Consider the following 26,354-nt stretch of genomic DNA (forward strand, 5'->3'; position numbering starts at 1 on the left):
AGAAGGCGACGGAAGCCGTCCGGCCGACCCACCGACCCGGAACGAGGGACCGGGACCGGGACCGGAGGTCCCGGCCCGGGCCCCCCCCCGAACCGGGGGGCGGGCGGCCGGCAGGCCGGAGGTCGACCTTACTTACACACGACGGCTGGCCGGGAGAGACCACCGGGGCGCGCTCGGGCGCACGCACGCGCCGAACGGGACCCGCAACGCGGGGGAAGGACACGCCGCCGCCCCCGGACGTCGACACCCAAGACGCCTCGGGGAGGGGCCCCGGCGGGCCCGGGAAGCGAGGCGCGCACCCGGGGCGTGCGGACGCGGAGCGGGAGAGCGGGTTCGGGAGGAGACGAGACCCCGGGCAAGCCCGAGGCGACCGTGGAAGGCGCGGGGAAGGCGGCGAGCGGGGAGGGGGTGGGCGGCGGGCCACCGCGAGGATCCGGGGAGAAGCCTCGGGCACAGACGACCGCAGCAGCCGTGGACACACAACGGGGTCTCACCGCCAGCGGCCCGTTTGGGCACACAGGGGCGGTCCCGCGCGGCACACGGAGCGGCCGCCTGGCCTTCGGCGACCCACGCACGCCTCTCGGGGGCCCGCGGCTCCCCCACACCGCCACCGCAGTCGCGGCCAGCGCCCCATAACCGTCTTCCCTACACACGCGGCGGGCCGACCCGACCTCTCCGACGCCCACCGGGCCCACGCGGGGCTGACCGCCGCCGGTGCGCGAAGCCGAGGCACACACCAGGGGGACGCGGACACCGGCCGATGGTGGCCGGGGGCGACGCCCCTCAAGGCGGAGCCGGCTCGGGTCCCAGACGGGGCCGCCCCGGCGCAGCCGGAGAGCCGCTCAGAGAGAAAGGATCGGCAGGCAGCGGCGGGGAGTGGGCGCACACGCAGGGCCGGGGCCCACGAGGGCAGGGGCACGGGAGCCCGCCGAGGACCCGGGCGGGAACCTCGGGCACAGCCGGGCCACCGGGGAAGACACGACCACGGGATCCCACCGCCACAGACACGAGGGCGGTCCCGCAGCCCTCCCACCCGGGACACCGGCCGGCCCTCGGCACCACCGCGGAGACCCCTCACGGGACCCGGACCCCACCGCCGGGGGCCCCGGAGCGACCACAGCGACAAGCCCGACGCCAGGGCGACACACCCAGGATCTCGTCCATCCGCGACCCGGTCCCGCTCCGGGAGACCGGCACGCCCCACCGTGGGGACGCTTTCCCGGGCCCAGGCGGCCCGACCCGTCGCCCCGCACACAGCGCGGTCGCCGGCACCGGCAAGGGCTCGGCACGGCACGGGAGCGGGCGGAGAGCCGGCTCGCAGCGGAAGGGGGTCACGCGCCAGACGGGACACCACACGCACCCAGCCTTCAAGCGACGACCTCCCCAACGGCGAGGACACAGGGCCCGGCCCGGCGGGACCCTCCCCCGACTCAGAGGGGGGAGGCGCGGGCCACAGTAGGCGACGAGCGGCGCTCGGTCCCCACCGCGGAGACCGGCGGACCCCACTTCTCCCCGCCACCGAGGAGGAAGAGGGAACTCTGCCTACACACGAGCGAATCCAATCGCCACGCGGAAGCGCTACCACAACGCAGAGAGAGGCGGCGGGCCGGGGGAGTCCGGTACCCCCAAAGCACACCTCTGGGATCGCTAGAGAAGGCTTTCTCACCGAGGGCGGGTCACACTCCCCCACCCACAGGTCGCCCCTCGCCGGGCCGCCCACGGAGGCGCTCAGGGACACCCAGGGAAGGGAGGGATGAGGTCTACGGCGAGAGGAGCGGAACCCGAGGCACCCCCTCAACCCCGCGTCGAGGGGCACAAAACCTCGATCGATCGCCTCGACGACAACCCTCCGACGAGCTGAGCGCTTCTCCTCGGGACCCACACGCAGACCCCATGGCGGCAACCGGAGGAGGGGGCCCCGGGGGCGGGAACGACACCACCGCTCGGCCTCGGGCACCTGAGGGACAACCCGGAGCGCTCCAGGAGCACCGCAAAAGGCCCAAGCCGAGCCAACGCTCGCACCACCCCGGCGAGGGCAGCACGACGGGCCATCGGGACGAGCCCCCCACCGCCGCGGAGAGGGGCCGCCCCCGACAAGGCAACAACCACAGGAGGCGAGAGCGAGGGATGCCTGCCGCGTCAGAGGACCCCACCGGCCCCCGCCAGGCGGAGAACGGGGGAGCACGGCGAGGTCGGGCCGGATTCCGTACCCCCTACACCTCCCGATCCAGACCCCACAGGCAGGGTGCAGGAGAGGCAAGGGGGCCCCCGCGGGCGGGACGAGAAGAGCGGTCCCATTCACCGAGAATGTCCGTCCCTCGCTCACCGCGGATCGGTCGCGGCCCGGGAGAGCGTGACGTCACCACATCGATCGGAAGAGACCCAGAGCGGGGCGAAGGAGTCAACCTCAGCAAAGCCACGGAGCCCACGGGCCCGAGGCCGGCCAGCCCCGCTCCGGGGAAGGGACGGCGGACAACCCCAGAGGAGAGGAGGACGCCTGACACGCACGGCACGGAGCCAACGGAACGGGGTCGTCGCGACCGCCCCAGGTGCCCGCAGCAGGGAGCGCACACGCAGGCAGACGGGAGCCCGCCCGCCCGCACCGGCCTTTCCCCGCCACACCCAGGTGAGTCGGAAGAGACCCGGGCCCAGGGCGGCACCAGGGAGCCGGGACACTCAGACGGATGCACGGGAGGCAAGGCACACGGGCCCCAGCCGGCGGCTCAACCCAGAGCAGGGCCGGCTAGCCGGGTCACCGGTAGACCAGAGACCCCCCACGCATCCAGAGGCCCGACCTCTCCAGCGACGGGTCGCCAGAGGACAGCGTGTCAGCAATAACCCGGTGGCACAAAACGACAACTCAGAGTGAAAGATACACCCCGCCCAGGGGGCAGGGGGTCTAGTCACCGGCCACACCGCCGACTCAGAAATGCGTGACACGGACATCTGTCCCCAAAAAGGCCACCATCACAGCCAGACATGGAGCACCCAGGGCTGTCTGGTCGACCTAAACACACACACACACACACACACACACACACACACACACACACACACCAGGGAGCAGCCCTTCCCGGGCACGCCCTCCGGGCCACCGGTGCCACGCAGGGGCCGGCCCGTGCCTTCAGAAACAGACTCTTTCGGCCGTCCCCTCACACGCGAGGGACACACGACACGAGGGACCGAAGGCGCTCAGGGACCACTCTCCGACCACGAAGGCGGACTCGGAAGTAAAGCGTCACAGCAGAGGGACCGCGGCCAGGCGCGGCACCCCGGGAGGACGGCGCAGGAAGGCCACCGACTCCCCACAGGGACTCGGGAAAGAAATCCGGCGGGTGGGTGGGTGCCTCTGGCGGCCAGGGCCCGCGCTGGCCCGCCACAGGGCCGTGGAGTGGCGTCCCCGGCCACCCGCGCCACGCCCGGAGGGTCCCCGCGGGTCGCGGGTCGGGCCTCGGGAGCTACGGCGTACTGGTCGACCGGCCCGGGCAGCCCCGACACCTCGCTCGGGCCTGGAAACTCGGCGACAGCCTGCCCCCATACAGCCCTGCACGCCCGAGCTCTGACTCACAAGTGACTCGCCAGAGCTCTGGCGCCACAGGGACAGCCCCGCTGACGGCCGCAGGCTTTCCGGAGCAATGACTAGCTCACAGCGGGGACGGTCCCCTCCCTCGGCAGCTGTCACCGGAGCTCCAGAAGCCAAGAAAACCATATAAAAGCGGCCGCCAGATGGAGCCCGACAACCGGCGACGACCAGGTCCCCAAACCTGTCACCGAGAGAGATCCAGATGGCAGGGCGGCCGGCGGACGGCAAAACCGAAACCGTGAGTCGAGAAAAGTCTGGCCGAGGCCGAAGACACAGCCCCTCCACCCCAACCCCACAGAAACCGTCCTCCAAACGTGTCTCTGCGTAGACCGAGACAGGCTCCAAAGACAAGCCCACGACGTGTGGCTGTTTGGACATGCATCTCGGAGGGAGAAAGAACACACAGGACTCGGTCGCGAGTCGTTCAGGTGACAGAGAGACACAGAATGAGGACACTTTCACAATCAAACCTGGGGTGTGGGGGAGGGAGGGAGGGAGGGAGGGAGGGAGGGAGGGAGGGAGGGAGGGGGGATAGAAAAAAGACACATGGAGGAAGGAGAGAGGGAAGAAAGGAAGCAGGGTGGGGGGAGGAAGGACATGGAGAAAACAGAAATTTTAAAATCTGGAGAAAATAGATGATGAAAGACAGGTGGAAAATGAAGAAAGATGAAGAAGAGAAAGAATGAGGAAAGAGGTGAAGGAAAAAAGGGCGAAAGAGACAAAAAAAGTATAAAAGACAAAGAAAGAGAGAAAAAAAGGAAAGGAACAGAAAAAAGGAAAGAAGGGAGGGAGGGAGGGAGGGAGGGAGGGAGGGAGGGAGGGAGGAGGGAAAGAAAGAGAAAAACACAGAGCAAGAAGAAAGGAAGGCAGAAAGAAGAGGCTAATGCCATTTTCGGCATTAGCCCCCACCTGCATTTAGGTAAAAATCTAAAAAAAGGGAAAAAGAAAAGAAAGGAAGGAAGGCAGAGAGAAGAAAGAAAGAAAATAGACAAAATGAAATTTCTTGCTAAACATAATCGGGCCTGGCGACAGAGCTAGGCTCCATCTCGAAAGAAAGGCAGGGAGACAGAAAGAAAGAGCAACAGAGAAAGACAGACAGACAGACAGAGAAAAAGAGAGAGAGAGAGAGAGAGAGAGAGAGAGAGAGAGAGGCCAAGCAAGGTGGCTCATGCCTGTCATCCCAGCACTTTGGGAGGCCGAGGCGGGCGGATCACAGGGTCAGCAGTTCGAGACCAGCCTGGCCAAAACGTTGAAACCCCGTCTCTACTAAAAATACAAAAATTACCTGGGCGCGGTGGCACACGCCCGCCATCCCAGCCACTCAGGAGGCTGAGGCAGGAGAATCGCTTGAACCATGGAGGCCGGAGGTCACCGTGAGCCGAGATCGCGCCATCGCACTCCAGCCTGGGTGACAGGCTGAGACTCTGTCTCAAAAGAAAAAAGAAATAAAAAATAAAAAAAGAAAAAGAAAGGCCACACAAGAAACACAGAAACATCGAAAGAAACACAGGAACAATGAACGAAACCCAGAAACGACAAAAGAAACAAACAAGAAAGAAAGAAAGAAAGAAAGAAAGAAAGAAAGAAAGAAAGAAAGAAAGAACTGGAAAAGGCAATTAGGAAGAGAGAAACAAAGGAGAAAGGATAGACAGATTTCCTTTCGAAAGATCCTCTAACAGCATAGTAAGGCCCAGGGAGGGGCTGCGACCCACCTTCCACCTTACAAATACGGTTGGCCAGGAAAATATAAATACCACGTGTAACGTCACCGTTAAACGTGACTATGAGCCGGGCGCGGTGGCTCACGCCTGTCATCCCAGCATTCTGGGGGGCTGAGTCGGGTGGGCCACCTGAGGTCAGGAGTCCAACAACAGGCTGACCGACATGGTAAAACCCCGTCTCTGCTAAAAATACCAAAAAAAAAAAAAGGGACCCACTTCCGTTACTTGCTGCTGTGGACGATAGGCAGCTGGGGTCGGTGAAGGATTCCAAGATGGCTGGGCGAAAACTTGCTCTAAAAACCATTGACTGGATAGCTTTTTGGGAGATCATACCCCAAAACCAAAAGGCCATTGCTAATTCCCTGAAATCCTGGAATGAGATCCTAACCTCCAGGTTGGCTGCTTTACCTGAGAATCCACCATCTATTGACTGGGCTTACTACAAGGCCAATGAGGCCAAAGCAGGCTTGGTGGATGACTTTGAGAAGAAGTTTAATGCCCTGAAGGTTCCTATACCAGAGGATCCATATACTGCCCTGGTGGATGCTGAAGAAAAAGAAGATGTGAAGTCTTGTGCTGAGTGGGTGTCTCTCTCAAAGGCCAGGGTTGTAGAATATGAGAAAAAGATGGAGAAGTATAAGAACTTAATTCCATTTGAACAGATGACCATTGAGGACTTGAACGAAGCTTTCCCAGAAACCAAATTGGACAAGCAAAAGTATCCCTATTGGCCTCACCAACCAATTGAGAATTTATAAAATTGAGTCCAGGAGGAGGCTCTGGCCCTTATATTACACATTCTGGACATTAAAAATAAAAGTAATTATTAAAAAAAAAAAAAAAAAAAGAACCTCTTTAATTTTAATGTTAAAAATAAAAAAGGAAAAGAAAAACAAATTCTCCGGACGTGGTGGCACATGCCTGTAACCCCAGCCACTCAGGAGGCAGAGGCAGGAGAATCGCTTGAACCCCGGAGGTGGAGGTCACCGTGAGCTGAGATCGCACCATCGCACTCCAGCCTGGGTGACAGAGTGAGACTCTTGTCTCAAAATAAAGAAAAAAGGAAAAAAGAAAGAAAGAAGAAAGAAAGAAAGAAAGAAAGAAAGAGAGAGAGAGAGAGAGAGAGAGAGAGAGAGAGAGAGAGAGAGAAAGGAAGGAAGGAAGGAGCCGGTCGCGGTGGCTCAAGCCTGTAATCCCAGCTCTTTGGGAGGCCAAGGTGGGTGGATCACGGGGTCAAGAGATAGAGACCATCCAGGTCAACATGGTGAAACCCCGTTTCTACTAAAGATACAAAAAATTAGCTGGGCATGCTGGTGCGTGCCTGTCATCCCAGCTACTCAGGAGGCTGAGGCAGGAGAATTGCCTGAACCCAGGAGGTGGAGGTTGCGGTGAGCCGAGATCGCGCCATTGCACTCCAGCCTGGGTAACAAAAGGGAAACTCCATCTCAAAAAAAAAAAAAAAAAATACCACACAAGAAACACAGAAACAACGAAAGAAACACAGGAACAACGAACGAAACACAGAAAACGACAAAAGAAACAAACAAGAAAGAAAGAACTGGAGAAGGCAATTAGGGAGAGAGAAACTAAAGGAGAAAGCACAGACAGATTTCTTTTCGAAAAATCCTCTACCGGCATAGTAAGGCCCGGGGAGGGGCTGCGACACACCTTCCACCTTAGGAATATGTTGGCCAGGAAAATAAAAATGCCACACGTAAGGTAACCGTTAAAAGTGACAATGAGCCGGGCGCGGTGGCTCAGGCCTGTCATCCCAGCACTCTGGGGAGGCTGAGGCGGGTGGGCCACCTGAGGTCAGGAGTCCAACAACAGGCTGGCCAACATGGTGAAACCCCGTCTCTGCTAACAATACAAATAAACTTCTTTAATTTTAATCAAAGAAAGAAAGAAAGAAAGAAAGAAAGAAAGAAAGAAAGAAAGAACTTCTCCGGGCGTGGCAGTGCATGCCTGTAACCCCCAGCCACTCAGGAGGCTGAGGCAGGAGAATCGCCTTAACCCGGGAGGCAGAGGCCGCCGCGAGCCGAGATCGTGCCCTCGAACTCCAGCCTGGGTGACAGAGTGAGACTCTGTTTCCAAAAAAAAGAAGAAAAATGACTATGAGGGCCTGGGCCAGGGTGGTTGAGTGAGTTTACCTAGGGAGGGAGGGAGGGAGGGAGGGAGGGGTGGCGGGTGGGGAGGGGGGGAGAGAGAGAGAGAGAGAGAGAGAAAGAGAAAGAGAAAGAAAGAAAGAAGGGGGGATATGCCTGAGTGGAAGGAGAGAAACCAAGGGGAGCAGGAGGGGACACAAAGAGGAAGGGGAAGGGACGGAGGCACAGTAGGTTATTCTAAAATGTATTCAAGACTGGGGTGGGGGTGGGCACGGAGGGCAACTCAGGAAACAAGCCGACTCCAGCAATGACACCTAATTCATGATTGCTGGCATCGCTGCCTCGAAAGGGGGGCACCGCATGTTTCTTCCTCCACACTCATTCGATGATTTCTGGGAAACGCCATTTACGAGCACACTCTGGACATCTACCTGCTTTCGCTACATCTGGGGAGAATCGGGAAAGTCCCCACTAACGACAAGGCCTAAAGTGGAGCTGTCATCCACAAAACCCAGGCAGAAGGGTCCATATGGGTTAAGAAAGACACCAAGAAAGAAAGGGAAACAACGGATCAAAGAGAAGAACAATCGGGCCCGGCCAGGGTCTCCAGGGGTCGTCTGGGCAACGAGGGAGTCGGGGGTGGGGGTGGGGGTGGGGGTGGGGGACGAATGGACTAAGGGAGGGCGGGCCTCTAAGTGGGGGGAGGTGGGGGGCGGGTGGCAGAGAGAAGCCACAGTCTCTCCTGACGGTGGGCGGGCGGCCAGAGCGTCCCGTCACGCCGCCTAGACTTCGGAGAACCGGTGACCGCTAGGTGACGCCCGATGACAACATATGCAAGTGTCAGCCCGGCACCCTCCCAGGCATTTCCCCCACAACTAATGGAGCGGAGACCCTGAGGGGGAAGGAAGCACCGTGACTCGGCAATACGCGCAGAAACACACGCACCTACGTACGTGCGTAGGTACGTACGCACGCACGCACGCACGCACGCACGGACGTACCCACGCACGCACTCACACGCACGGCGTATCCCACAGAATAGCAGAGTGTATACCGTGATAGCGAGAGGGCCCACGCCATTTTCTTCTCTAGTAACAAAAGAAAAAGCAGGCCGAGGCCCGGCGGCCCACGCCCCTCACCCCAGCACTCCGGTAGTCAGAGGCAGAGGCGGGCGGGTCACCCGGGGTCAGGAGTTCCGAACCATCCCCGTCAACATGGCGAAACCCCCGCCTCCAGGCCCTCGAAAGGCCGGGCAGGGGCAGGAGAATCGCTGGAACTCGGGAGGTGGAGGTCGCAGTGAGCCAAGATCTCACCACCGACCGCACTTCAGCCTGGGCGACAGAGCGAGACTCCCGGGGCGGGGGGGTGGTGGGGGGGATTCGCTTCCCTCTTTAGGTGACCACGCACCGTGACACGTACACAGAGAGCTCGGAAGGTACACAGGCTCTGACCTCCTCTGTGGTTTTGAGTCGGTCTGGCGATATTTTCCAGGCCTTCCGTTTCCCCGTAAGCAGTCACAGAAATGAAAACTCCCTCCTTTCCCAATTCGTCTTCAGCTCATCATCAGGCCGAAAGAATAAGCAGCCCGACCCGACCCGACCCGACCCTCCCGCTGGGTCCGGGAGCAATTGCACTCCAGCCCGGGCGACAGAGCGAGCGAGCGAGCGAGCGAGCGAGCGAGCGGGACCTCTGTCGCAGAAGAAAACAATTAAAAAGAAGGAAGATAGATAGATAGATAATCGGCCGGCCGTTTTGTGCCGTGTTGCGTCCTGGCACCCGCCCGGGCCGGTAGGCCCAGCTCCTCAGGAGGCTGAGTCAGGGGAGGATCTCTCTAAGCCCACCAGTCAGTTCAAGGTCACAGTGACCTACGATCGGCCTGGGCGACACAGGGAGACCCCATCTCTAAAAAAGTACATGGAAGCGTGGACGGTCGTAGAAGACATACAAGGAGGTGGCGGAGCACGGGAAGGCTCCGCTCGTTCCTGAAGACCAGAGCACAGCCGGGTGCGGTGGCTCAAGCCTGTCGTCCCAGCACTTTGGGAGGCCGAGGCGGGTGGATCACGAGCTCGAGAGATCGAGACCAACCTGGTCAACGTGGTGAAACCCCGTCTCTGCTAAACATACCGGAAAATAGACAAATAAATAAATTAGCTGGGCACGGTGGCACGTGCCTGTAATCCCAGCTACTCGGGAGGCTGAGGCAGGAGAATTGCCTGAACCCAGGAGGCGGAGGTTGCGGTGAGCCGAGATCGCGCCATCGCACTCCAGCCTGGGTAACAAGAGCGACACTCCGTCTCAAAAAAATAAAAAAGACCAGAGCACACAAACAGGACCATCCGCTTGAGGTAGCCACCGTTCCGAATCACGGCGGAGGCCTCGAGGATTTCAGAGCAAGGCCCTGCCCTCATCTGCGGCACCAGACCTCGCCTGTAAATATTTCCAGAAACCGACTCGTCCGTCCATTCATTCACTCACTCATCCATCCATCCATCCATCCATCCATCCATCCATCCATCCATCCATCCAATCCATCCATCCATCCATCCATCCATCCATCCGTTCATTCATTTTATAGGCGCGCGCCGACAGCCCCAGCTGAGACTTGATCTCAAATAAACAAACACGTAGGTGAATCCATCAACATCAAAAGGAAAACGCAAGGAAACGGGGCAGCACGGGGAAGCTCCGCCTTTCTCTAGACACCAGAGCAGATACACCACGGTACCGTCAGGAACAGACACAGACACGGGCCGTTCGGAATCTGTCGTCACCGTGCCAGATCGGCACCGAAAGACCGCACGTTTCCGAGCCGTCGCCGCCATCGTCGGGCGTGACGGCCGAGTCACGACCACGTAGATATCTCCCGACCCACCGGCCGCGTTCGTGCTCTCACGAGCCGGGTCGGGAGAACGAGCGGGGCATTCGGCAAAGCACTCGTCTCACGTTCCTCGGCGGTCTCCCGCGTCTCTCGTGAAACCTGCCAAAGTTAGAGTCCCTTCTCCGTTCCACACCCGCCCCCCAACCCCCCCGCCACCGTCGACCGTCCGCAGAGTATCGAAACAAAAGAACGGTGAACACGTGTCACGCAACAGGGAGGAAAAACAACAAAGCAAAAGTCTCAGAGCTTTGTAGTACAGAATGAAGAAAATCTTGTACCCAACATCATCAACGGTTTGCGAGGTTTCAGTTACAGATTTTACTAATGGTATGCCACCTGACATGTCCACCTCAGTCATTGTCACCAGACTGGAGGAATCTGGTTCCAGCCCATGCAGTAGTTTCCAGTGCGGTGGAAGCATAAGGCGAAACCAAGGAGGCAAAAGCCAAGTCAAGACACCCCCGTTTCTTGAGCAACTATGGGCAAGGTACTTTTGACAGCCGGAGTAAGGGAATGGGAGCCTTTCCATAGTTCAGCAGCCACAGATGATCTCTGAAATGAGATATAGGCTGCTTGTTTCTGGGCTCCAGGGACAGTGAACATAAATAGGTTTGGAGCGATGTCTCCAGGGGCAAAAGGAGGAGGAATGGAATGTAAAGCAGCACAGGTAACTTACACAGAACACGCCATATCTTTGGGTTCTCCACACGTGTGGAGAGTACCTTGTGTGGAGGACTGAGTTTCAATAGATTGCCACGAGGGATCTGCTCTTCTCCATAGAAAACCCTGACTCAGGGACCATCATGGTGACTCAGTCCTATAATCCCAGCACTTTGGGAGGTCGAGGTAGGCTTATCATCTGCGGTCACAAGAGCCAGACAGCCTGGCCAAAATGGGGAAACAAACAATACAAAAATTAGCAGGGTGTGGTGAGCACCTCTTATCTCAGCTACTTAGTGGGCTGTGGCAGGAGAATCACTTGAACCCGGGAGGCGGAGTTGCAGAGCACAGAGTTCACCCTACTGGACTCATGCCTGGGCGACAGAGCAAGACTCCATAAAAAAAAAAAAAAAAAATTAGCCAGGCATGGTAGTGCATGCGTGTAATCCCATCTACTTAGGAGGCTGAGGCAGGATAATTGCTTAAACCTGGGAAGTGGTGGTTGCAGTGAGCTGGGATCATGCCACTACACTCCAGTCTGGGTGAAAGTGAGACCTCATCTCAAAAAATAAAAATAAAAAAAGAAAACGCTGACCCCTGAAGCAGGGCATCTAGGAATAATTTAACATCAGGCTTCCCAGAATTTCGTTAAGTGATGGTCCAGGGGACTACTTTCTTTCTGGTCACACCTCATTTCCCAGGAGGAGGGGCTCTCTGAATGAACCGCTGTTTCAGTGATGCCCGTAGTGGACTGGCCCGCTGAGGAGATGAACAAGACCCTCTATCTGAGGTCAATCGAGGCTCTGAGGCTGCCCTATAGTTGTGCCTAAGAGGGATTCTGACTTAGAGGAGTCAATAATAATCTCACAGAGGGTAGCTTCGCCCCATTGGCTACTCAGCCAAGCACATACAACAAAAATCTAAACCTGCGGTTTCTACTGTACTGTGGCAACACATAGGCAACAACACATGGGACACAGATACAGTGAAACTAATCTGTTTCACATGTCTAACTATGATGATTTCCAAGCATATGCACAGCTCTGGGGTAAATCCATTCCAGTCTGCCTTTCCCTTTAAAAAGAAAACATAACTCACCGGGTGCGGTGGCTCAAGCCTGTAATCCCAGCCTGGAAAACACGACGAAACCCCACTTTACTGAAAATACAAAAAATTTGTCGGGCGAGGTGGTGGTGGCCCATAATCCCAGCTACTCAGAAGGCGGAGGCAGAAGAATCCCTGGAACCCAGGAGGTGGAGCTTGCAGCGAGCCGAGGTCGTGCCATTGTACTGGAGAAAGAAAGAAAAGAGAACTCTCTCCAGGGCTCCCATCTGCTTTTGCAGGATCTGAAATGTGATTGCGGCAAAGGTTGAGAGAAGGGCCCAGGGGACAAAGGGGGGAGAAGCAAAGGCTGGAGGCACCTCTGCTCACTCTGGAATGTTTCCAACCTGGGTGGGGATGACTCAGGGAAAAAGCTGACTCTGAAAATGACAAATAATTTACTGTTACCGCTTCCTTAAAAGGTGGGAGGTTCATAGTTTTTTCCCAGCATGCATTCATTTACTTCCAGGAAGTGCCATTTAGTTTACAAATACCCGGCTTCGCTGCATATGTAGGGATTTAGGATCGTTCTTGTTCATGATAACTCCAAGTGTGCTTCTACAATGCACGTATCATTGTGAACCTCGAACACCTGAGACAGGTCTCACTCATTTTAGAAAATTAATTTTGCCAAGGTAGGAGAATCGCTTGAACCCAGGAGGTGGATGTTGTAATGAGCCCAGATGGCGTCATTGCACTCCAAACTTTTGCAACAAAAGCAAAATTCAGTCTCAAGAAAAAAAAAAAAAAGAAAAGAAAAGAAAGAAATACAAATAATAGAACAATGGGGCCAAGCAAGTGTGGAGGTTTCCTAGACAACAAGGCCTTGTGGGAAGGGAGGAAAGGAGTGCCTCTGAGCTCAGGGTGTGTGGGACTTCAAAGAAACCACTGCTTTACCTGGCTGCTCAAGTTTTGCCTACAAGCTTAACACCTACGTTTTCAATAAAACTGACCGGTAGGTGACGCCAGATAACAAGCAAACGACATGTCGGCCAGGAATGAGTGGGATCCCTGGTTTGCGGGTGAGCGACGAAGGGGAAGGATATGAAGGCACATGGGGTCGCCAGTCTTCTGATTTCTGTTTCATTATGTTACTGGCCAAGAGCATCCTCCCAAACGGTCCCCACAGCTCTTCAACAAATGCCCCTAGGTAAAAGAATACCATTTCTCAGAAAACAGACACGGAGGAACGCTCACATGAGCACACAATATATATACAAGTTTGTATCATAATAGTGAGCTTTCTTTGCTAAATGCCTTCGTGATGGATTTCACTAAAAGTATTGTTGAAAATATCAAATTATAGGAATGGGCACAGTGGCTCATGCCTGTAATTCTAACACTTCTACAGACCAAGGTGGAAGAATGGCTAGAGGTCAGGAGTCTGAGACTAACCTGGGCAACACAACGAGAGAGATTAGCACTACTTAAAAAAATTGCCAAGCATTGTGGAACATGCCTATATTCTCAGCAACGCAGGAAGCTGAGGCAGGAGAAGTGCTTAAGCACAGAAGTTCACTGTTGCAGTGAGTGAGCTGTGCGCAGGCTACCGGAGTACAGCTCTGGTCTGTGATTCTGAAATTCTCTTCTCTTCCTTTATTCTGTATTTTTTTGAGACAGAGGCTTTGTTGCCCAGGCTGGAGGGAAATGGCACCATCTTGGCTCACTGCAACTTCTGTCTCCAGTGTTCGAGCAATTCTCCTGCCTTAGCGTCCTGAGTAGCTGGGATTACAGGCACCTGCCCCCACGCCTGGCTAATTTTTGTATTTTTAGTAGACACGGGTTTTCATTATATTGCCCAGGCTGGTCATGAGCGCTGCTTAAATTTTCAATATGGGCCGCCGCTAGGTGACGCCCAACGAAAACCAAAACAAGTGTCATCCTGGAATAAGTTGGATCCCTGATGGAAGGGTAAGCGACGAAGTGCAGGGGACACAGGCACAGGCAGTCGAGCATTTTCTTGTGATTTCCCTTGGCCATTGTTTCGGAATGCAGGACATCCTCCAAGACGGTTCCAAAAACAATTCAACCAGAGCCCCTGGGAATGATAGTCGGATCATTGGGAACTACCATTTATCCAGAGAGAAGAGTCTCCATTGGTGTGCGGCACAGGTACGGATAGAGGCAGGAGCTACCTCAGACAGAAGGCCAGTCTTCAGGGTTTCACGGTGGACCACAGCTTCAATCTCTCACCAACTCAGAGTAGCAATATGCGTCACCATAGAATGAAGTGAATAAAAAGCGTGCTCTGAGCAAAGCGTTTCACAGATAAGACGGTGTGAATACTCACTGTTGTCCATGGCCAGTTGTTTCTTCCACAGTGCTTGTTACTTAATCGTGTTTCACAACGTTCACCCGCTTGTGAATCAGTTAGGACTCTTGTTCCATGAATCCTGGAAGTTCAAAATCCGACATCACCAGAAGACCATGAATGCTATCCTAGCCTGGTAGCAATGAAGTACTTTCTCAGAAAACACACCAACACACAAACGCAAGCATGTATGAACATATGTGTACGCATTATATCTGTACAGTTTTACACTGTGATCGTGACCTTTTCTTCCCTAGATAACTTAGGGATAGCTTTCACTACATACTGTTTAAAATATCAAATTATAGGTGCCGACTGTGGTGGTTTATGCCTTTATTGCCAGCACTTTGCAGGCCAAGCTGGGAAAACTCTTGAGGCAGGTACAGTGAGACCATCCAGGAAAACACAGCCAAATCCCATCTCTAACAGAAATATCACAAAATTCGCTGAGCATTGTGTCGTGTACACGGAGTCTCAGCTACTGAAGGGCTGAGGCAGTGACTGCTTAAGACCAAGAATTTTAGATCATATAATCCCCACTCCTTCAACACATCTGTGGCTTATGAATTGGTTAGATGGTCAGCAATATGCAGAAAACTTAATTACAAAATTCATGAAGAAAATGGAAGGAATTTTGTGGAGAAATACCTTTCACTGGGTAAATTACATAAAAATATGTATGTTCCATGTGAATGCCCACCATGGGGTGACCGCGTCAGAGTAGGATGTTGATAATAACGTGGACAGAATGACTTGTTCTATGGGTATTGATTTTTCTTATTTTCCTCCCCACTCCCGTCATCACCTCATGGACTTATGAACAAGGTGAACATAGTAGCAGAAATAGAAGCAATGCACAGCCTGAGCAACATGAACTTGGAATCCAAAAGCCCAGTCTCGATACAGCCAACTCTGAGTGTTCAATCTCACAGCACCACAGATCAACATCGAGTTTTTGATATGATGTCATATCTGCAGTGATTCTCCAGGTGCCTGATAGTACATTTATTACACTTAATAATTTGCATAATATAAGGGGAAATAGTTTGTACTCAATGGAGTAGGCTCTTACCATGGATATAAATTTGTTTTCCTTGCATAAAATTCTTCTGCCAAAACTGCCATCCATGGACACACAGAATCCTTTATCCACCAACATGGTATTACACTCAGCCTTGCTCGGACCAAAAAATCCACTTCACAACCAAAGTTTAGCAATGTGCTCATCTTTACGGAATCCAGTGGACTTACCATGCTTTCCATTATCAAATCAAATCATATCAAATCAAGTCTATATTTTAGAGTCATGAATGGTGAAGAAAAATAATGAAAGAACTCTGAGTTCCTGAATGACTACATGGAGAGGAGGGGCCTTTTCAATCTGGTCACCCAGCAGCACTGTTATGTGTGATAAAATATGCTGTTACTCTACTGCAAATTAGGGGGGGTGGTATCTGACACTTCAGCATAAGCTAAAACATGCACTTAAATACCTAGTTGCTGAATTAGTTTAAAATGCATTCTTATGACTTTAAGAAAGACTATTTAGGATGACAAATGTTAGATTGGTCTTGCAATTTTCACCCTTCCATTTTGACCATACTAAGTTATATTAAAGAACTTGAACCACACAAAATAATTTTGTTATGGATTTAATAAACAGATAAAATGAAACAATCAAATAAAACAGATTTTATTTATTTGAGGATGTGTTTTCCAGAGCAAACTTAGATAGGAAATTTTAACTTCATGAATTTATATTCTACAAAAATATAATAAATTCAAATTAACCTGCTCCAATTTTTAATTAAATTGAATTATTTTTATGAGGGTTACTACATTTAAATAAAAATTACCTGATTTTTTTATATCAAAATTGACAGATTCTGCTTCTACACATTGTCTATAGGGACCATAATTTCTACAAGTCCACTTTTCTATATCTTCCACTCTCATCCCATTTGAATAAAAAGCATCCTTTTCTGGACACACAAGGGTCAGGCAGATGCAACTATGCAACTACACGCTGTTTCACATCATTTTCTGAGGAGAACTTAAAACTGTTTTTATACACAAACATTTTGTTGGCCAACTATCAAATACAAAATTCTGACATTTGTTAAACATTGGGAAGGAAGACTTTAATACAATTGCAGTAGTTGTTATGGCCATTGTAATAGGGCTCAGAAACTGATCATAACTCTGAACACCGACAACTCAGGATTTGTACTCAATAAGTGGAATAAATCAGTGGATAAGAAATCACTGAAAAACATTCGCCAAAATATCAAAGGAAGAGAAATTTTTTCTAACAGCATTCTGGTTACAGGCTGGCTGAGGACTTAAATATCAAGAAAGGGGAATCGCAATATGAGTGGATGTAGAGGATATGTGGAATATGCTAAGTCTTAACAGAGTTTCTGAAAATGAGCTTCTTAAACCACAAGCCAGGTAATAAGTCAAGGTTGGGGGCTCGGCACGGTGGCTCACGCCTGTAATCCCAGCACTTTGGGAGGCTGAGGTGGGTGGATAATGAGGTCAAGAGATCGAGAACAACTTGATCAACATGGTGAAACCCCGTCTCTACTAAAAATACAAAAAATTAGCTGGGCATGGTGACACATGCCTGTGATCCCAGCTACTCGGGATGCTGAGGCAGGAGAATCGCCTGAACCCAGGAGGCAGAGGTTGCGGTGAGCAAAGATCATGCCATTGCACTCCAGCCTGGGTAACAAGAGCGAAACTCCGTTTCAAAAATTAAAAAGTCAAGGTTGGCATAGTCAAAGAAAGGGTTCAGTTAATCTTCACTAACCTTTGTTCATAAACGACGTTTTTATCACAACCAAGACTTTTCCTCATTGGGTCTGAAAGGTAATAAACACCAAAAGAATTTTTGTTTGGGACATGAACACCCACTTTATCTGAGAAAACTCCACCTTCTCCTGTTTATCTTTAAATTTAGTGTAGAAAAAGAGCAGTGGTCATTGCCACATTTCTTATTTTACTTATCTCCTTCAAAACAGACTCACTTTTATGCAAACAGCAACTTACCAAACACAAAAGTTATAGCTCCTGACCACTATTGAAGCTAACAATGACTAGAGGACCTTTAAGACAACTGGGCATAAATAATCAGAAGTATCGATGGGACTTTGGGAAGACTCCTCAGATGGAGCTGACACAGCTGTGTGAGTCACTTTGACCTTTTATTTTTTCTCTTTCTTGCTCTCTGAAATGCACGTAGTTTTTGGTGCAGGCTGGTGCTCCTACAGTCATCTAGGGCCAGAGACAGCCTACAGGATAAAACCGTCTACCAAAAGATTGTAGCAGGTAATGGTGCCAAGAGGGCTGACTAAAAGTAGCTATGGTGTGTGGCTCTCATGGAAAGAAACAAAGGGGGAAAGTAAATACAACACCTTCAACTGAAACACCCAGGCATTTGCATTGGGACTAATGAAGAATGGAGAAAAGCAAGCCATGGTAACCGCTCACCCAGAAGTAACACAAACCCAAGGGAACCTGCCCTGTCCAGGGAAGTGGTGAGCAAATGTGTGACTCTGGGAAGCCACACTTCTCCCATGAATCTCTGCAACCTCAGTTCAGGAGATTTTCTTATGAACCCATTCCACCAGGGCCTTTGGTCTGACACACACAGCTACATGGTCTTGGCAAAACAACTGCTCAGACACAAACAGGATCTCAGGAGCTTCACGTGCTTTGGCTCCGGGATCTCTGGAAAAGATGACTGCAACTCAGACAAGGTGGGAGGTTGGACCTCTGTAAACACCCCTAGAGAGGAAGCTGAATCCATGGGCCTGAGCAGCGTCAGTCTGTGGGCCCCATTTCCGTGATGCCCTACATGATAAGACTCATTGGCTTGGAATTCCAGCCAGCCCCCAGCAACAGTGTTGCAGCTACTTGAGACGAAACAGAGTTCTCGGAGGCAGGGAAGGCTGCCATGTTTGCTATTTGAATGACTCAGCCATTCCAGCCTGGACTTAGGAGAGTCCAAATAAAATTGACGGCAGATGGAGTGAACCCTCAACACAGCACTGTGGCTCTACCAAAATGTGGCCAGACTGCTTCTTGAAGTGGGACCCTGAGGCATTTTTTATCTAATGGTGGGGCCTTCTGCCAGAGCCTCTGGACAGCCCCTTTCATATTCTCCAGCAGAGTTTTGATTTCTTCCTGGATGCAGTGCCCAGTGGAAGGAGTGAGCCCCCCCCCATTTGCTGTTTGTACTCAGCCATTCCAGCCTGTCGGCTTAGGAGAATCCAAATCATTCAGGATCAGAAAGGGTACCCCAGCACAGCACAGTGGCTCCAACATAATGTAATCAGCCTGCTTCTTTAATTGGGACCCTGATATGCTCCTCATCTCTGGTTGGGCCAGATGTTTTCTGGCCAACAGAGGTTTAAAAACTTTCTGAGAGTTCCTAGAGAAAGAGTGGGCTACCATCTATGCTGTTTCAGCACCTTAGCTCTTTCAGTCTTTTGGCTATGGAGAGCCCAACCTGATGAGGGGTAGAAATGGTACCAGCACAGCATGGCTGATCTATGAAAGTGAAGCTAGATGGCTTCTTTAAGTGGGTCTCCAATCCTGTTCCTCTTTGCTGGGTAAGAACTACCAACCAGAGTCTCCAGGCACCTTCTAAAGGTGTGTTTAAACCAGTAGCAGGCCTCCTGCACCTCTCCTGGGATGGAGCTCCCAAAGTGGTGGGCTCCTATATTTCTTGTTTTACAGACTTCACTGGTGATACTTCCAGTTACTGGGAAATTTGAGGTGACTGGAGACTGGAGTAGAAGCCCTACACACTGTAATAGCCCTACACAAAATAGCCAAACAAACAAATAAACAAAAAAGGGAAACAAACAAAAAAACAACTCAAAGGTCAACAACCTCAAAGATTAAAGGTAGATAAGCACACACATGTGAGAAATAGTTAGTTCAAGTATACTAAAACTCAAAAATCACAGTGCCCTCTTTCTCCAAAATGACCACATTTCCAGCAAGCTTTCAGAATAAGGCTGAGATGACTTATTTGAGATGACTGAAATAACAGAAGTAGATTCCTGTATGTGGATAAAAGTTAACTTCACTGACTTAAAGGAACATGTTCTAACTCGATGCAAGACAGTTAAAGATTACAATATATATGATATTTCAGGAGCTGATAAACAAATTAGCCAGAATAGAAAAGAACTTAACCAACCTGATAGTGCTGAAAAACACAATGCAATAATTTCATAATGCAATCACAAGTATTAATAGCAGAATAGACCAAGCAGAGGAAAGAATATCAGAGCTTGATGACTGTGTTTCTGAAATAAGACAGGCAGACAACAATAGAAAAAAAGAATAAAAGAAATAAGCAAAATCTTTGAGAAATATGGGATTATGTAAAAAGACCAAATCTATAACTGATTAGTATACCTTAAAGAGTTAGTGAGAGGCTTGGCATAGTGGCTCATGCCTGTAATCCCAGTACTTTGGGAAGCTGAGGTGGGCAGATCACCTGAGTTTGGGAGTTTGAGACCAACCTGACCAACGTGGAGAAACCCCATTTTTACTAACAATACAAAATTAGCTGGGCATGGTGGTGCATGCCCGTAATCTCAGCTACTCGAGAGGCTGAGGCAGGAGAATTGCTTGACCATGAGACACAGAGGGTGTGATGACATGAGATCATGCCGTTGCACTCCAGCCTGGGAAACAAAAGCAAAACTGCATCACAAAACCAATTTGGAAAAGATATTTAAGTAAATCATCCATGAGAACTTTCTAACCTTGTTATACAGGCCAACATTAACATCCATAAAATGCAGAGAACTCTAGTAAGATACTCCATGAAAAGATCATACCAAAGACATATAATTATCAGATTCTCCAAAGTTGAAATGAAAACTTATTACCAGCCACTACAAAAACACACTGAAGTACACGGACCATTGACACTATCAATTAGCTACATGAACAAGTTTGCAAAGTAACCAGCTAGCATAAGATAACAAAATCAAATCTACATATAACAATAATGTAAGTGGACTAAATGCCACAATTAATGCACACAGAGTGGCAAGTAAATAAAAAACCAAGACCCATTGGTATGCTGTCTTCAAGACACCCATCTCACATGAAGTGACACATATAGGCTCAAAATAGAGGGATGGAGAAAACTTTACCAAACAAATGAAAAACAGAAAAAGTAAGGGTTGCAATCCTAGTTTCCAACAAACTAGACTTTTTTTTTTAGACTGAGTTTCACTCTTGTTACACAGGCTGGAGTGCAATGGTGTGATCTTGGCTTACTGCAACCTCTGCCTCCTGGGTTCAGGCAATTCTCCTGCCTCAGCCTCCTGAGTAGCTGGGATTACAGGCACATGACACCATGCCCAGCTAATTTTTTTATTTTTAGTAGAGACGGGGTTTCACCATGTTGACCAGGATGGTCTCGATCTTTTGACCTCATGATCCACCTGCCTCAGCCTCCCAAAATGCTGGGATTTCAGGTGTGAGCCACTGTGCCAAGCCCCCAAAATAGACTTTAAACCAACACAAAAATAAACAAAACAAACAAGCAAACAAACAAAAAAGACAAACAGAGTAATCAGATAATGGCAAAGGATTCAATTCAACAAGACCTTACTATTCTAAATATATGTGCACCCAACACAAGAGTACCCAGGTTCATGTAATAAATTTATGGAGATCTTTAAAGAGACCTAGATCACCGCTACACAATAAGAGTGGCAGACTTTAACACCCCACTGACAATATTAGACAGATTATTGAGACAGAAAATTAACAAAGATATTCAGGATATGAACCTAGCTTTGGATCAAATGGATGTGATGAATATTTACAGAACTCTCCACCCAAAAACAGCAGAATGTACATTCTTCTCATCACCACATGGCACTACTTCTGAAATCTGTCACATAGTCTGAAGTGAAACATTCTTCAGAACTAAAATCATAATAAACAGTGTCTCAGACAACAGCACAAATTAGAGCAGAAAATAAAGAAATTTACTAAAAACCATAAAATTAAGCAGAAACTGAATAACCAGCTCCTGAATGACTGTTAGGTTAATAATGAAATTAATGCAAGTATTAAGAAATTCTTTGAAACCAGTGAAAACAAAGACAAAACATACCAGAAGCTCTAGGACACAGCTAAAGCAGTGCTAGGAGAAAAATTTATAGCACTAAATGCCCACATTCAAAAGCCAGAAAGTCAAGTTGACAACTTAACATCACAACTAAAATAACGACAGAAATAAGAGCAAAGAAATTCTACAGCTAGTAGAAGAAAAGAATTCACCGAAATCAGAGCTGAACTGAAGGAGATAGAAATATAACCAATAATTCAAAAGATCAACAAATTCAGAAGCTGGTTTTTTCTTAGAAACTAATTATATGGAAAGACAACCAGATATACTAATAAGGAAGAAAAGATAAAAAATTTAAATAAACACAATCAGAAATAGTAAATGTGACCACTGAATTCACAGAAATAAAAATAACCATCAGAAAATACTATAAACAACTCTATGCCCGTAAGCTAAAAAATCTAGTAGAAATGGGTAAATTTCTGAATACATACATCCTCCAAGACTAAACCATGAATAAATTGAATCCCTGAAAACACAAATAACAGGCTCTAAAATTGAGGCAGTAACAAATGTCCTACCAACCGCAAAAAGCCCAGAACCAACGATTAACAGCTGAATACTATCAGATTTACAAAGAATAACTGGTACAATTCCTACTAAACCTATTTCAAAAAATTAAAACAGAGGATTTTCTCCCTAATGCTTTTTATAAGACCACATCATCCTGGTACCAAAACCTTGCAGAGACACAAGAGATAAAGAAAACTTCAGGCCAATATTCTTGATGAACATTGATGCAAACATTTTTAACAAAATAGTGGCAAACTTCATCCAGCAGCACATCAAAATGATTATTCATCACAGTTAAGTAGGCTTCATCCATGGGATGTGAGGTTAATTTAACATATACAAATCAATATGATTCATCATATAAACAGAACTAAAGATCAAAACCACATGACTTCTGTGAATAGATGCAGAAAAATCTTTCAACATAATTCAACATGCATTCAGGTTAAAAACTCTCAATAAACTAGGAATTGAAAAAACATCCCTCAAGATAATAAGAACCATATATGACGAAACCACAGACAACATCATGCTGAAAAGGCAAAAGTTGAAAAGATTTTCCTCTAAAATCAGCATAAGACAAGGATGCCCTCTCTCACCACTCCTATTTAAGCCAGTATTGGAAGTACTGGCCAGAGCAATCAGGTAAGAGAAAGAAATAAAAGACATTCAAATCAGAAGAGAGGAAGTTCAACTACAGTTGATAGCAGGTGACATAATTTCATATCTAGGAAACCCATATCGGCTCAGCCCCAAAGCTTCCTAAGCTGATAAACATCTTTGTCAAAGTCTCAAAATACAAAATAAATATGCAAAAATCACTAGCCCTAACATTTTTATACACCAAAAACCGTTAAGCCAAGGGCAAAATCATGAATGACCTCTCATTCACAATTGCCACAAAAAGAATGAAATACCAAGGAATGTATCTAACAGGGGAAGTGAAAGGTCTCCACAAGGAGAACTATAAACCACTATCCAAGGAAATCAGAGCTGACATAAGCGAATGGAAAAACATTACATGCTTATTGATAGGAAGAATTACAATTTTTTGAAAAGCCACACTTCAGGAATGTCTGCTGCGTGGTGTGGTGATTCTGCGTCTGGTTCTGTTGGGGTTGGGCCAAGGTTGTGGCCGGGGCTGGGGAGGAGGCATCCCAAAGGCCGAACTTTGTGAGGTCACCAGAATAAGGGTTGCCGGCCAGGCTACCATCCCCCCCAGTCAGCGGAGTAGTGAGTGTGGGAAATAGGATGCTGTAGTAATACAATGGAAATCTTGTTTGAAGCATCTGCAAGTCATCATAACCATATACTTGTGGCGGATAGGCATGTAACAGCCCTGGAGCCACAATACACGGATTAGGCAACAACGGTGGGACCCCAGGAGGGAGGCTGGGAGGAGCTTTTCCTGAAGTCGTGGCAACTGAACTTCGAGTCGAGGCTGTGACAGGGGAGTTGCAGCCTAGGCTGAGACCCAGACTACTGCCACTATTGAGAGTGGAGGAGACACTGACCACTGGGGGAGGTGCAGAGACTGTGCTGGATGTGGTGGAAAAAGTGCTGGAGGAAGAATAGAGATTCGTTTCACTCTCCATGCTTGTGTGCAAAAGAGTGGATGTTGAAGTGTGCCCAGAAGATGTTGATGACGAAAGGGTATTCTGCTGCGTAGATAATGTGCTGCTGTGTTGTGTGGTGTTAGTATTTCGAATCTCCTCACTGTGGCTCAAGCCACCCAAGGAGGATGAGTGCAGATTGGTTGTTGTCACTAAGGAAGATGCAGATACCATTTCATTGAGAGCGGGGATGCTAGAAGTGGAGGGTAAATCAGATTTTACTGCAGAGCTTGTAGCACCTTCAACAGATTGAGTGGTCCGTAATTGTGTGGCCTGCACAGAACTGAAGCCATTCTTTGCCTGAGTCAGGTCCTTTTGGGGTGATGAAAAGATGGAGCTGGGGTACCACCGAGTCTGTGTGGATCTCTGTTCATAAAGAGGGCCCTGAGCATTATTTTGGGAGGTATAGGTTGTCGACTGAATTGGGCCACTCTGATAACGACTCCTGACTCTGGTTAGATCAAATTGTAGATGAAGATTCGCTGGCCGTGCTGGTATATAGGCTACTGGAGCTGGCTTGAAGAGGCGCTCGTGGTAGGGGTGGACTCATAATCAGAAAGGACTGGCTCTGACCCAAACTGCAATGCCCCAAACTGCAGGTTTAGCCCTGAGATAGCTGCTGAGCCAGGCATCTCCACAGCCAGAGCAGGAATCTTAGAAGTCAAGGAGGCTTTTTTCTCCTGCTGTTTCAGCTTTTTCTGAGCTGGCTAGGGCTAGAGGACTGGTTGTCTGAAGATCTAGGTGACATCGATGGAGCCGATGTGGATTTCCTTGGCAGAGGAGAAGACTGAGGTGGAGGTGCAGCTGTGGAGGTAGCCACTGCAGGTGACTTCTCCTGAAGGAACACCTCCATCATGGTTGAAGATGGGGTAAAAGCCTGGTGCTTTATAAAGGGGCTGTGCACTGTTGAATCATTTGGGTTCTTCAAATCATACTACACCAATGATGGGGATTGTGTCATCAAGCCCATGTCCCAAGAGGAGGTGGTGGTGCTTCCAGTCTAAGAATGCTGAACTGCCAACTGAGCCAGGGCTTGAGCAGTCTTGAATTGCTCCAAGAACTGGGAGCCCGTAGTACTGCTGCCTTTAGCTTCATTCACCATCACCAAATCCTTTCCCCAGCAGGCTCACCATACTGTGATGAGAAAATGTGTTCCCTGAAGCCGGCTGTGTTGTGGAGTCTGCTTTGAGTTGCTGAACACCAGAGGCTGGGCCAGAGAAGGAGCCTGAGATGGATCCAGATTAGATGAATCATTCTCCATTGTAGATGGTGTCTTCCCGAGAAGAACAGCAAGGTCAATTCTCTGACCAGCAGTGATTGTCACATTCTCCACAGGCAGAGGCACTGAAGACACATTAGAGGCAGTGAAGATCTTGGTCTCAGAAAGATCTTCATTCCAATCTTCAGTCCCCCATTCCTCTGTTGCAGTCCTCCATGCACCAGGAGCAGTCTGAAATTTTCGGGGATAATTTGACCCCTCAACCCCAATGAAATCAAGTCTCGTCTCATCATCTGGTTCAAAGTGGCCAGTGTTGTTCTATGTATTGCTGCTACTATTGCCATAGTTATCATGAGTATTGGCTGGCTCTGCATAATCAGCTGGGTTAAAAGTTCCCATTCCTTGAGCAGAAAAACTTTCTCCTCGCCTACCAGAGCCACCTCTGCCTTGGCCACGGCCCCTTCTTCCTGTTTCCGTTCCTCTTCCAGAAGGCCCTCCACTGTTGGTGCCATCCAATCCATTTTCCTGACCTCAAACCACAGCTGGTTTTGATAACGCCCCATGCATACACTCTCATCCATGGCTGGCACCTCTCCCCCATCTTGGTGGCCCACCACGTAGCTGACTATAGTCTCTGTTCCGGTCTCGATTTTCTTTGCCTTCCTCATTGTATTCCATCTGGCTGCCGTCCTTCTGGCCTGAGACTCCCTTCTTCTTCCCGACCATCTCCCAGGAATGCGTGTCTGGGTTTCCTTCCAGAAGAACATTGATGGCTCTGTTGACATCTCCTTTGCAGTTGTGCAAAGCAATTACACATTCATCCTGGTTCTTGCCCGTAATATCAATCTTTTCACCTTTTCTTCAAAGTCGCATCATTATGGTCTGAAATCAACTGTGCAAGTTGAATTTCTTCTGCAGTGGCCTATGGCCACTGCTTGTGCTGTGGCTGGTTTTGGTTTTGAGGTTGTTCCCAGTTTCCCCAGGTTCAGTTAGTGCCCACCGACATAATCATTTACAGTATATACAAATAACAGTATTTACAAGGCAGAATACTCAGTCTCCTCCACACTGACACCCCAGGCCGCGTGGCCCCTGTCATGTAATATAAGATTCCCTCTTCCCCACCCCCTCCCTCCTTTTTCCTCTAGCGCTCTCTCTTGCGCCTTCCCCCCCAATATTTTTTTTCATCTTTAGGAAATTGTACTGAGCCTTCATTTTCTGCTCCCATAGCTACCAGGTCACCAGCCTCAGGGTGGGATCTGGTGGCTGCTGTACCATATTTTGGCTCCAGGATGTAAGCTACCTGGACCAGTGGATCTGAATCACTGTACGTAGCTTCTGTTGGGCAGAGATTTCCTCAGGGGTTAGTTTTTGACAAGGTTCTGAGGTGGGAAATTAAGGAAAGAAAGAAAGTTAAAATCAAAGAGAGAAACAAGTTCTCTGTATTAGGCTGACGGCAGTCAACAGGTGAAGCCCAGG

General features: G+C 49.8%; 1 protein-coding gene, 1 long non-coding RNA gene and 1 pseudogene across 2 annotated transcripts in view; 1 reads left to right on the forward strand and 2 right to left on the reverse strand.

The window, feature by feature from the left end:
• LOC144580514 (uncharacterized) overlaps positions 1-12,439 on the reverse strand; it is a 25,675-nt gene extending 13,236 nt beyond the window's left edge. Inside the window, exon 1 of the long non-coding RNA XR_013530076.1 lies at positions 12,046-12,439. This is a non-coding gene — a long non-coding RNA (uncharacterized LOC144580514). The remainder of the gene's footprint in view (positions 1-12,045) is intronic.
• Positions 5,525-6,123, forward strand: LOC128928020 (ATP synthase peripheral stalk subunit d, mitochondrial). The gene has a single exon (XM_035289892.3). It carries the CDS (start codon positions 5,577-5,579, stop codon positions 6,060-6,062), a length of 486 nt encoding a protein of 161 aa, XP_035145783.2. The 5' UTR covers positions 5,525-5,576; the 3' UTR covers positions 6,063-6,123.
• Positions 12,440-23,068: 10,629 nt separating the features above from the next.
• LOC128930920 (ubiquitin-associated protein 2-like pseudogene) lies at positions 23,069-25,953 on the reverse strand (annotated as a pseudogene).
• Positions 25,954-26,354: the final 401 nt, after the last annotated feature.

Source organism: Callithrix jacchus, chromosome 20 (genome assembly GCF_049354715.1).
Source record: "Callithrix jacchus isolate 240 chromosome 20, calJac240_pri, whole genome shotgun sequence".
In the NCBI taxonomy this organism is placed as follows: Eukaryota; Metazoa; Chordata; class Mammalia; order Primates; family Cebidae; genus Callithrix; species Callithrix jacchus.

Excerpts from the sequence above, each read along its gene's own strand:
- LOC128928020 (XM_035289892.3), top strand. The coding sequence starts at position 5,577 with ATGGCTGGGCGAAAACTTGCTCTAAAAACCATTGACTGGATAGCTTTT.